Genomic DNA, 12,841 nt, shown 5'->3' with positions numbered 1-12,841 from the left:
CCCAGGAACTGTCCCAATATCTAGGAGACCCTATAAGATGGCACCACTAGAACTAGCTGAGCTTAAGAAACAACTCGATGAGTCCTTGAAAAAGGGTTTCATCCGTCCTAGTTCTTCCCCATGGGCTTGTCCCATCCCCTTCGTCAAGAAGAAGGATGGTACGGATCGGATGGTTGTAGATTATCGACCTGTCAACTAATAAAGAACAAGTATCCGCTCCCCAGGATCAACGATCTGTATGATCAGCTCGCTGGATCCTCAGTCTTTTCTAAGATGGATTTCAGGTTACGCTACCATCAAATCAAAATAAAGAACGGGGACATTCCCAAAACAGCCTTTGTTACTTGGTATGGCCAATACGAGTACACCGTTATGTCCTTCGGTTTAACCAACGCCCCAGCTACCTTCTCTCGGTTAATGAACTCAATCTTCATGGAGTACTTGGATAAGTTCGTCGTGGTATATCTCGATGACATACTCATCTTCTCCAAGAATGAGGAGGAACATGCCGAGCATCTAAGGCCTGTGTTGATGAAACTTAGAGAGCATTGCCTTTATGCCAAAATTTCCAAATGTGAATTTTGGTTACCAGAAGTGACCTACCTAGGCCATGTAATCTCCGGTAAGGGTATTGTTGTCAATCCAGAGCAAATTCAAGCCATTCTTAATTGGACTCCACCTGAATCGGTCAACCAAGTTCGGAGTTTCCTTGGCTTAGCGAGCTACTGTCGCCGCTTTGTCGAGAACTTCTCCAAAGTTTCTAAACCTCTAACTGAACTCCTCAAGAAAGATAATTTTTTTGAGTGGACCCCACAATGTGAGCACAGTTTTTAGGAACTGAAAAGACGCCTGACATCTGCTCCCTTATTGGTACCACCAGATTTCTCCAAGGACTTTGTTATCTATTGCGACGCCTCGCGACAAGGACTAGGTTGCATACTCATGCAAGATCGTCACGTAATTGCCTATGCTTCACGACAATTACATCCACATGAGGAAAATTATCCTACACATGATCTAGAGCTTGCAGTTGTAGTCCATGAACTCAAAACTTGGCGACATTACCTTCTTGGTAATCGTTGCGAAATCTTTCACCGATCACCAAAGTCTGAAGTATATATTCACCCAACCGGATTTGAATCTTAGGCAAATACGTTGGGTCGAGTTGATCACAGATTTCGACTTAGGAATAACTTACACCCTAGGAAAAGTCAATGTCATGACTGATGCACTAAGTCGTAAATCTTATTGTAACAATGTGATGCTACAACAAAGTCAACCGCTTCTCCATGAGGAACTTAGGAAGCTTAACCTTCACATTGTTCCTCAAGGATTCCTTTCCACCTTGCTGGCAAAACCTACTCTTACAGATCAAATTATAGCTGCCCAAAAGCAAGATAACGGGATATCCCGGATCAAGAAGAACATTGCTAGCAGAGATGCTAAATGTTTCTCTGTAAATGATCAAGGTGTTGTGTACTTCGAGAACCGTCTAGTGGTTCCCAAGAACCAGCATCTATGGCAGTTGATCCTTAAGGAGGCTCATGAATCTCCTCTCACCATTCATCCTGGTAGCACTAAAATGTATCAGGACCTACGCCAGAGGTTCTGGTGGACTAGGATGAAAAGAGACATTGCTCAATTTGTTGCTAATTGTGACGTTTGTCGTCGTGTTAAAGAAAAGCATCAATGGCCTGTTGGCACCCTTCAACCTTTAGCTATTCCTGAATGGAAATGGGATAAAATTGGTATGGATTTCATCATAGGTTTTCCCAGGACCAAGAGAGGGAATAATGTTATCTTCGTTGTCATCGATCGTCTTTCCAAAGTGGCCCATTTCTTGCATGTTCGTGAGAGTATAACCGCTACTTAGCTAGCAGACTTGTATATCTCCCGAATAGTGTCTCTCCATGGTGTTCCATTGGAAATCAACTCGGATCATGGAAGTCTCTTCACCTCTTGATTTTGGGAAAGTTTCCAAAATGCTATGGGAACTCGTCTCACCTTTAGCACCGCCTTTCACCCTCAATCCAGTGGTCAAGTAGAACGCGTCAATAAAATTCTAGAAGACATGCTTCGAGCTTCTCTTATCTCATTCGAAATGGATTAGGTGAAATGCCTTCCATTTGTCGAATTTGCTTATAATAATAGCTATCAATCTAGCTTGGGCAAAACTCCTTTTGAAGTTCTCTATGGACGAAGGTGTCGAACGCCTCTTAACTGGTCAGAAACTGGGGAAAGAAAATTCTTTTGCCCGTATATTATTCAGGAAGCAGAAGAGCAAGTTCGCATTGTTCGTGAAAAGTTGAAAACAGCCCAATCTCATCAAAAGAGCCAATATGATCGTAAACATAAGGCTATGACTTTTTAAGTTGACGAGAAGGCTTACATTTGGGTTACATTCGGTATCAAAGCCAAATTGGCTCCTTGCTACATTGGACCCTTTCGCATTCTTGCCAAACGAGGAGAAGTTGCCTACCAATTGGAACTACCTCCGCACCTCTCCAGAGTCCACGATGTCTTCCACATTTCTCAACTCAGGCGTTGCTTCTCGAATCCTATACATGGAGTGGACCACAAAACACTTGATCTCCAAGATAACCTCATATATCGAGAATACCCCGTTCGTATCCTCGATCAAGCCGAGCATACCACTCGACGCCATAAAATCAAGTTTCTCAAGGTTCAAGGTCACACCATTCCGAGAAAGAAGCAACTTGGGAAAGGGAGGATCGTCTTTGACTTGAGTACCCCGCCTTCTTCCTGGAGGATCCTAAATCTCGGGACAAGATTTTTCTGAGTGGGGGTGAGTTGTCACACCCTAGCTAGTTCATGCATTAGAGTGCTTGCATCATGTTTAACTTTATCAGAAACTTGGAAATGGGGATGACAGAACCCCTAGCAGTGCGTGAAACCAACCAGGGTTTACTAAAATTATTTTCAATGAACCTGAAATGCCCTTCTAAAATGTTCATCATCTTTGCCTTGGTATTAAACCTCTGATAAAAATGGTGCACAAATTTCTAGGACATCCTAAGGTCACTTGATTAAATATATGATATTTGAATTTGGGCATTTAAATACTATAAAATATTTCAAATGTCCAAATAATCCCAAACTAAAATGTTCCATGTTGGATATATTCTAAACAATGGGCATGTGCAGTTTGGTGATTTTTAAAAGTGCCTAGGTATTTTTAGAAATGCCACAAACTTACATAAATAAAAGAAAACAGAAATAAAAGGGAAAAAGCCACTTACCTGGCCGAATCCACCACCCAGCCCACCTGGCGGCCCAGCACTATGCTGGCCCATGCCAGGGGCTGATTTTTGAAAGTGCCTAGGTATTTTTAGAAATGCCACAAACTTACAGAAATAAAAGAAAACGGAAATAAAAGGAAAAAGGCACTTACATGGCTGAACCCACCACCCAGCCCACCTGGCGGCCCAACACTATGCTGGCCCATGCCAGCCAGCTGCTTCATCCCCGCCAGGCACACAGGGAGGTGACACCGACGAGCGCGAGCTCGCCATGGCGCCACCTGCTTGCCGCTCAGCCCCTGGACGCGTTGGTCGACCTCCACATCGCCCCCTCGAATGCCTGGACACGTCCATTCTCCCCCAATGCCTCTCCCTCGCTCCCCTCCGCCATGGCCGACACAGCCGCAACCACCTCGCCATCGTAGACGTGGCCACCGCCGTCTCCGCGTCGCCTCGCCATGTCCAGCAGCTCCACCAACGTCCTCTCCATCGAGCAAGACGAGCCCCGAGCGCTCGTTCCCCCCAATGCCACTGCATCAACCTCGTCTGACTCCGCCGTCGCTGGAGATCCCCTTCGCCGTCACCGCTTCTCCAGCTCGTCCCCGACCGTGCAGCCTAGCTCATCGTGACCACCGTGAGCTTTTGCCCCTTCCCATCCTCTCCGTTCTTTCTGTCGTCCACTGCTTCGACTGCAACAAGCTCCACCGCACCTGCCACCACCTGAGCTCGTCGCCGACGTAGCTCCGGCCACCCAACGGGCACACCACCATGTCCAACGACATCACGTCACCACGTAGGCCACATAGGAGCTGGCCTTGAGCCTCCAAGATCACCACAACGACGAGTTTGACCTCGACCGAACTCCGGCAGCCGCACAGCTCATCGCGGGCATCGTTTCCGACGACCTGGAGCTCAACCACCACCACCACTCGACGCGGCTCACTCCCAGCTTCAAGTAGATGGCATCCGCCGTCCATTTGGTTGCTGGAGGGCGAATTCAATAGCCTCCGCCACGTATGGACGTTACTGGTGGCTAAACGCCGGCGAGTCAATGTGGTTTGACCAGGGGTTTGACTCCCTTGAGTCACTGACATGTGGGCCCCGCCGTTTGGTCAAACCTAGATTAGTATTAATCTAACCCTAATTAACTTAGTTAACTAACAGAGACACTGACCAGTGGGTCCCACTTGTCAGGTTTGACCTGGGCGCCCCTGTTGACCTGCTGACGAATGCTGATGCAGTAACTCACTTTTCTGGATTTATTCTTATTTAGGAAATTCCAGAAATTAGTGCAAACTTAAAAAATTCATAGAAATTAATTTGTACTCCAAATGCAAAGTGTTATATATGAAAAATGATCAGAAAAATTCAATCTATCCGTCTGTACTGGTTTCATGCATGTTTAAACAATTTAACTTGCTTTTTAGTGCAAAACATGATAAAGCACTATCTAAGATCACATGTGAGTTTGGATGTAGCGACCAGACCTCAAACAGTATGATTTCTGTGCATCAATGTCATCCCTGGATCGGTAATGCTGACATGCACAGTACTTGAGGATTTATAATAGAGTAGCAATCACACACTTATTACATCGAATGTCTCAAAAGAGAACTTATTACAATAATATGGCTTAAGGCCATCTAAAAACGATAACAGTGGAAGGCTTGGAAGATAAAATGAGTCCATCAACTCCAACCGCATCACTGAGTGAAAGACAACGACCTATGGCACCTTACTCGTTGTCTGAAAAGTCAGCAACATAAACGTTGCTGCCTGGAACGGGTCAGCACATGGAATATGCTGACAATGTAACACATAGAGTAATTTAAACCATTAAAGAGGCTAGCCAACTCGCATGGAGGAGGCTCCCCCGATTTGCACCTTCGTTGGTCGTTAGATCATGGTTGACCGAGTCTTTTTTTGCCTGCCGTCCGTTGGATCACGCTGTGAATTGACTCCTGTCGTTTTAACCATGTGGTGAAATCTGGACAGTGTATGACGTGTGGGCTCAGGCTAGATCCAATTGGCTGGGTTAAACTTTTCTGGGTGTACACGCGCCCCTCTACACGCGTCGCATCGCACGTGTCGCGCCTTCCGCGTTGTGCGGAGTGGGCGAGCTCGTCTGCAATTGTCTAGAGGGAGATACAGGAATGAACTGACGCGTACGAACCCGCCCCGTGAACTATGACGGGTGGGCCTTGTTGGCTGATGGTCCCACACAACGGTAGCTGGACTTGTTTTCTTCCGCGTGTATATTGACCGGGTCATCCAGCGGGAGATAAAAATCGTCCCGCGCTCCGCGCATGACGTGCGTCCCATGCCCTTCCCACGCCGCGTCAGTCAAACACCGGCCCTCTTTCTCCCAATCCCCGCAACCGCCGCGCCCGGCACACCTCCCTCCTCCACTCCTCCCCGCATCTCACCCTTCCCCGCTGAGCTTGTTCCTCTAGCCACCCACTCGTCTCCTCCTCCTCCTATCTCTCTCTTCTAGCTTCCTCCTCCTTCCTGATCTCTGCGTCGGTCGGACCGCGAGAGGAGCGGCGGTGGTGGAGACGCTCCGGTGGCGGCATCGAGTTGCGAACCCCAAGAACCAGGTCTGGGGGTTCGGTTCCAAGGCGCGGACGGCTTCTCCATCTATGACGCCGAGGGAAAGTGCACACCCCACTCCCCTCCTCCTGTGCGAACCCTACGAGAGAGAGAGGAAGATGAGAGGGAGGGAGAGAGAATGACCGGCGTCGGCCTGCGCCGGCGAGGACGGGCGCGACCTGGAGGTTGGCCGCTGCTCGATCTGCTCTTGGATGGGGAACTTCAACGAAGCTGGGGTTCGGGCACGTTGCACCGGAGGCCGCACTCCACCTCTTCCTCGTGGTGCGGCGGACGGCAGCTCTTGCAGTCGTGCGGCCGACGGCGGCCTCAGCGGGTGGTCGACGACACTTGCATCTGGTGCTCTACCCATGGATTCCGGCCCAGCCCGAAATACTCAGGTGGTCAATTAGAATCCCCTTTATTTATATATTTTGGGATTGCTAATGGATAAATCTCGATTTGAAATGTTAGTTGTGAGTTCGTTCTTTTGCTCATGATGCGATTTCTTTTGCTAGGACAAATTAGGCCTCGGCCAATGGTGGAGAAGACAGACTACAGGGACAAGCCGCTGGAGCACGTGTTCATGGGATGTTCGCGCGCAAGATGCAGAAGTTCGCCTGAAGGAAGAAGAGTTGGCCGGCGAGGATGAAGAGAAGGCGGGATGCGAGGTGCTTGCACACGCAGCAGCAGGAGGCCGTCCGTAAGGTGCTCCTCTGGATGCTCCCTTCCGGCATTGGGCCTAGGTGTTCAACACCGCCCTCACCATCCCCTTCTTCCATTGGCTCATCGGCCCATCAGAGGTCAGAGATCTAATACTCTTAGTTATGTGTGTGTGTGTGTCCGGGCACCTGTTATGTTTTTTGCTGGCTTGTTGGTGCGTGCATGATTGTTGTGACTGTGCGCTGGCTGTTCGGTGCTGGGCTGCTGATGGCATGCTACCTGCTTTGAAAAAAAGGAATGAAAGGAAGCATTTGTTCATAGAACAAATATATTCATTTTATGTTAAGATAAATATCCCTATCCTCTGTTTGTTTCTTGATTATTCTCTGTGAACTTTTGTTCTACATGCAGACAAGTTTCCTCCATGTTATGTCAACATCCCATGGTGATGTATGTGAAAGATTGAAAGTGCGGTACTACATAAAGACGTGCTGCAATTATTGTTGCATAATCACAACTTTCATAACATTAACTTCCATTGTCTGTTAATAATTAATTATCTCGGGTAAAATATATTTTTCTACCTGATTGATGTGGTTAGTTTGATTTATAGTAGAATATCAACATTCTCCTTTATGATGGCTGATGGGCAGTGTGTTTCGTCCAAGTGATATGTTTCCTGTATTGTTAGAGATGTCTATTTGGCTTATGATCGTACTGTTGAGCACATCTTACCCTTGTGCTGAAGATAAATGGTACTAATCAATCTGCCAAAGCTTTGTGATGTGAAAGTTCATTTGGTAGGAAGGGTTCTGCAGATAACCCCTTCAGATTCTGTCCCTTCAAGATTTTTTTTGTATCAAGCCATAAATTTAAACTGGAATCCTTCAGTGGCTATTTTGTTTATCCACACACTTTCTAATGTCTGGTCCTCTTAACTTAGGATAAGCTTTTTACAGTCTTTGTTTTTTGATTATCATCAACAATACTGGTTCTGTTGTCCCTTAGGCTGTCAATGCTGAGAAGCGAACTTGGAAATCAGCTCGCTAACAAGAGTCGGAATTTGAATCTGAGGCAAGTTTTACATTCCCCAATTTGTCTATTGAACCCATGGTCTCTCTTTCTTCTGCATTATTTCTCATTCATTATCTAAGATATAATTTCGACTTCACTGCATCGTGTTGTTTGGTTTATAATGCCGGTTGAGCTCATTTCTAATTGTTCACAACTACTTAATTTTTTGTTGTGATTTTGCAAGATATTTAAATTATTGTATTTAGAAATTGTTATACTGATTCTCGATGCTCTGTTCATGGCTTTTTTCTTATTTTATTCTTCTTTGCTTTTTTCCTTTCCTGCAAGACGATGTCGAGTCATGTAATATGTTCAAAGAAGAGAGAATCTGCATTTTATGAATCCTTTCTTCTTTCTTCATTGTTACTTCAAGTTAGTGAATTCATTTAAGTTGTATTGAGCAGCTTCATGTGCATGGTTTCTTCATCTACACATCTTATTCAGTCACGAGGCCAGTAAGATCTTTTGCCTTCTAGAAAAAGGGAGATGCAATTTAGACCTTACTCTTCCAACTTGATCTTTAACTTGCTACTACTGTTTCTAAGCATTTTCCCAAGCATTTTTTATTTTCTTCAGAGAATGAACTCACCTTATTCAGTGGATGTGCCAAGTAAAAAAAAATAGAAACTGAACAATTAGTTCCACTCTTAAATTTTGTACAACGGTCCAAATTATCCAATAAATCATTTGTTAGCAGGGTCTAATTATAGAAGTTGAATCAGTTGTTCCAAATTACAATGTGTGACTTATTCCATTTGTTTATCCTTTTGTCCTTTTAATCAAGAACAATGTTTAGAGCTTACATGGTTGTCCAAATTTAGTTCTGTAAAAGAGGAATATTAATATCATGCAACGATGAGTGCAGATTAGGATAGTTATAGAGTTCTTCCTCAGTTTTCATTGAGCAAAGATTGAATCTGTATGGTTTTTTCTAATACCAAGTAAATCTTGGTCTGCATTCTGTTAGTTTTCCTACTGAGTTTTTTTGGCTATTTTCGTTTAAATTGGTAGCTGATGTGAAAAAGTGTGTGTTGACATGCATGCAACCAAATCATGTATTAATGTGAGGTACTACATATACTTGCCTATCTCTTTCCAGAAGCACAACCCTCTTGATCCAACTAGGAACATCAAAACCAAATGGGAAATCATTGAGTGGACTTCAGATGGCCATGCTGTGAGTACACCATTAGTATCTGAATCTACTTTGTATAATTAAGACACACTTTCTACATATCGCTGCTATATTGATACCATGTGATCACTTAACATGAGTGTGACTAGCCTATTTTCTTTCCTAACTGTGTGATTGCATGTAGTAATGCATGGCTTCTCTATTTAAATGAAGAGTTGTGTTTATCATAATAATTATATACCATAGACTTGTTTCTTTCTGTTTATGTAATAATGCAGTTTTTCTTCTACCATATGTTTTCTTTGTTACATGTCTTCTAATTGTTCATCTTTTTTTCTCTTTCGACGACAAAATAACATCGCATTTGGTGTAACAAAATAACTTTTTTCTCTTTGTTACATGTCTTCTAATATTTAGTACGACAAGGAGGCGGGGTTGGGGGAGGGGGTCGGTCGTGGAGGGAGGCTCGCCTGCCGGAGCAGCAGGAACAAGGAGGCGGGGTCGGCCGTGGAATATTTAGCTGGTAAGATACATATTTTATGATTCATCCATCTCTCCAATTCTGACCTTACATATCAACCTGTCTCCATGTACCCTTCTATATCTGGTGCTGCTACTTTTTTTTTCTTACATGGATATATGTATGAGATTTCTTTGTTTAGGTATATTTGTGCCTTAAAGAAGTTTACATCTATTTTCTTGTTAGATGAGCCTACATGAGAATACTTATGAGATCGCATGAATGAGATGTTGACGCCCTGTATGCTCCAAAATTGTATCATTCTTCCCACACAATGGCTAGAATCCCAGTTGTTGAATCACAAAAGACAAGACCATATTTCACATTTTGTATAGTCCAACCAATAATACATATGGAGCCTGGTGATGGTGATTGATATATTGTGATAGTAGTTTCCTACATTAATTAGTTAATGAGCCACCCTTTCGTTTTCAACTCAAAGTGCTGCAATAGTTAAATAGATGTGTTCGCGCCATTTAGCCCCAAAATTCAGTTCAGTTCGGCTGTACATCTATTGCCGACCCCTTTTCTTAGTACTGATTGACATTTATGTGTTAATATTTTTATGGACTTCATTTTTTCCTTTAGTCCTTCCGCTTGGTGTATAATCCTGATTGTGTGAGTTTCTTTCCTGGTAGGGTATTTATGATTCAGACCATTCCATAACAAAATGCATATATGGTCTCATGCATGTTTATTGCTTGCATGTGTATCGTTGTGTTCTTATCGGTTGTTTTCTGTGCGTTTTGTAGGATGTGCGATCTCTTCTGCCGCTACGTCTCCGTTCGACTCGCCAAGGTTTGTTGTTCTCCTTTTTACATGTGTGTGTGTTTTACTTTCACTATCTTCTATATCATGCTATCTGCCTTCATGATCGTTTAAGTATTATTATGGTGTCTGCCATGCTGATCGTTTAAATATTTCGGATACGGCAGGGCATTGTGTGTTGTTCGTTCTCTTGCTACTTATAGTTCGTGTATGCGTGTGAGCAGGATCTATGCACTTGTTTCCGTTGTTATACTTGTTTTGGAGACTAAGGTAGCTCGGTGTGCTTTGTCGTCGCTTTCGTGTCTGTGTGAGGTTGTAGACGACGGTTCTGTTCTTGCTGGTGTAGAACTCGAGCTCCCAGGGGACGGTTCTACTCCAGTGCCACAAAGAGATGTTTTCCGAGCTTGGCTTGGTGTGGTTTTATGAATGGCTATGAGCAGGATGCTCTACAGGTCTTGCGTATTTTGCAAGGTTTATATGGACTTTTCGTTCATGACAATAACTATGAATGTATGATGGCCTATAGGAGATCTTTCTGTTCAAGAACATTGCGGTTTCTTTGATTCCTACTATGCTATTTACTAAGTCTGCAGGCCAGCATATTATTTAGATTCTTTCTAACTACCTTACTTCGAAGCTCAGTACTGGTCTCCTTCAAGCTACAACCCCAAGGTATGTCTTCTGAAATAGACAACTATAATATGCTTATAACTACTTAATTACACTCATGTTTGTGTTTCCTTTTGTACCAAATCGCCGTGCCCTGCCGGCTATGCTATATGCCCACATATTTACACATGTCTCCCTCTTCACTGGTTTTCTTTGACGCACCAGGCGAGCTCTGGTGGTCAAGCTGATGCTTCTTCGCCTCCTGTTGAAGAAAAGGATGATAAGGATGTCCAGGCTCGAGTGACCAGGAACAAGTGGTGCTGCTTTTTATGCTGTCCATCTATATATGCATCCCTTCAGTTTGTACAGACAAAACAAATATTCATTTCTGACTAGAACAAAACTTGCAGTTAAGAAACTCTACTGCTGGAATGGGAGCTGGGGTACTAAACATAATATAGTTTGAGCCTGCCAGTTCTTTTTAATCCTATGGCCTGTATTTTTGTAGCAATCGTCTTTTATGTCTGGTTCCCAAAGTTATTAGTTAGCCTGCCTATTTCTCGCCGTTTGATAACCTATATTATAACTATAGAGAATATAGTTTGAGCCTGCCAGTTCTTCTGCCTTGGATATGAAATAATGAGGCAGTTTTAATATTGTCGTAGATTCACCTGAGTTTATTTTAAACTACAGGATGCATCACTGATGGAGAAATACCTTACAGAATGATGCTGAGCCCCGTCTGGAATGGAACCTTTTTGGAGCTGCTTATGCTTGGTGCGGAGCGGGAAGCCTATGATAGCAACAGTATTGTACTCCATAGAACTGGAACTCTATACCTTTCTTATGCAGCTCTTCCTTTTGTTGTCTTCCCTAGAAGGGGCTGATGTAGTTTTTCTGAATTACATGTCTCCGCTTTGTTCTACGGCAGATGCTTCTACTTTGGAATGGTAGCAACAATACTGGACTCCACTGAGAACTGGAACTCTATACCTTTCTTTTGTAGCTCTTGCTTTCGTAGTCATTGCTGGAAGGTGCAGATGTAGTTTTCCATTTGTTCTACGACAGATGCTTCTACACTGGAATGGAACCTTTTTGGAGATCAACATGTTTCTGACTTGTTGTACAATATCTCGATGGTAGTACTTGATTTATTGTTTTAGCAAGCGTAATGGCTGATGCTTAAAATAAACAACAGTATATTTTTTGCTTGAGAGTGCATACATATGGCATTGCTTTGTTACAAGATTACGACACTTTTTCCAGTAAATCTGATGGTTCATCTCAAGTGTTGTCCTTAATCAGAGAAGTTTCCTATTTACGCCTAAGTGGTTGCTAAAACATATTTTTGCCGAGAAAGGCAACCTTTTCAAAACACTCACTGTATAGATTTTGAAATAAAATTCTATCTTATTTTTTTCATACCAAGACATGTATTTTTGTTTTAAATTAGACTCTATACTTAAGTTAAGCCGTGTATATTCATATCGTTATATACAATATTCCACCGTGTTTCCTATTAGAGGGGATTAAACCATGGATATGGTTTTCATGGTTTTAGCGTGCCTCCGCGCCATTTGGGGTAACAAAATCAACTAAACCATGTTTTTTCCCTTAGGTTTCTTATCCTTTTCCCTTTTTTTGCAGGAAAAATATGCATGGCCAGGTTTCTCATCATGATAACCGTGTTTTCAAACTTGCAAAAAAAATACAACCATGCCAACTTTGCTCTCTCATCACAGTGCCCATATTTTCAAACTGAACATATTCATATTATGCAAAGTTCCCTTTTTCCCGGACTATTATTTAACAACGTAATAAACATGTTTAAAAAATAGCATGATTTAGTTGAAGGTTCTTGCAGCATGAAACTATTTTCATCGACAACATGTCTTCAGCAGGTCTCTGCGCCATTTGGCGCAACGGGTTAACTAGTAAACATAATAAATACTATCACTACATGCATATATGGCTGGTGGAAAGCTCTATGGTTACAATTTTGCATAAAGCCAATTTTTCCCTACAACAAAGGAATAAATTTTATTTAACTATCATGGTGGTTGTTAAACATTGAGAAGGTTCCTCCAACTCAATCTCAATTAAGCATCATCATTAACCAAATCAAATTAAATTTAGAGTGATGAGATCAACATGGTAATCCAAGAACTAGATACTCAAAACGTCCATAACCCGGGACACGGCTAACCATGATTAGTTTGTACACTT

General features: G+C 43.1%; 1 protein-coding gene across 8 annotated transcripts; it reads left to right on the top strand.

The window, feature by feature from the left end:
* The first annotated feature begins 5,587 nt into the window (after nt 1–5,587).
* LOC119276010 lies at nt 5,588–11,831 on the top strand. Of its 8 annotated transcripts, none has more exons than XR_005136192.1 (8): nt 5,588–6,247; nt 6,365–6,649; nt 7,518–8,760; nt 9,136–9,241; nt 9,991–10,678; nt 10,841–10,932; nt 11,340–11,422; nt 11,547–11,831. XR_005136192.1 is itself a non-coding variant. In XM_037556961.1 (7 exons), exons 3-7 carry the CDS (start codon nt 8,620–8,622, stop codon nt 10,917–10,919), a joined length of 402 nt encoding a protein of 133 aa, XP_037412858.1. In that variant the 5' UTR covers nt 5,588–6,247; nt 6,365–6,649; nt 7,518–8,619; the 3' UTR covers nt 10,920–11,746. The 8 variants fall into 8 exon arrangements, 2 of the variants coding, with proteins under 2 accessions (XP_037412858.1, XP_037412857.1); XR_005136191.1 differs by having other exon boundaries at nt 11,309–11,422; XR_005136188.1 differs by having other exon boundaries at nt 10,841–11,422.
* Nucleotides 11,832–12,841: the final 1,010 nt, after the last annotated feature.

Source organism: Triticum dicoccoides, chromosome 3B, assembly GCF_002162155.2.
Source record: "Triticum dicoccoides isolate Atlit2015 ecotype Zavitan chromosome 3B, WEW_v2.0, whole genome shotgun sequence".
Classification (NCBI taxonomy): Eukaryota; Viridiplantae; Streptophyta; class Magnoliopsida; order Poales; family Poaceae; genus Triticum; species Triticum dicoccoides.
This window is presented reverse-complemented; position numbering and strand designations above follow the sequence as displayed.

What these genes read in the sequence shown, in the direction of transcription:
- LOC119276010 (XM_037556961.1), top strand. Translation starts at nt 8,620, where the DNA reads ATGCATGCAACCAAATCATGTATTAATGTGAGGTACTACATATACTTG. An exon ending in GGACTTCAGATGGCCATGCT is followed by an intron (nt 8,761 to 9,135) that starts GTGAGTACACCA and finishes TCTAATATTTAG; the next exon opens with TACGACAAGGAGGCGGGGTT. An exon ending in CTTCAAGCTACAACCCCAAG is followed by an intron (nt 10,679 to 10,840) that starts GTATGTCTTCTG and finishes TTGACGCACCAG; the next exon opens with GCGAGCTCTGGTGGTCAAGC.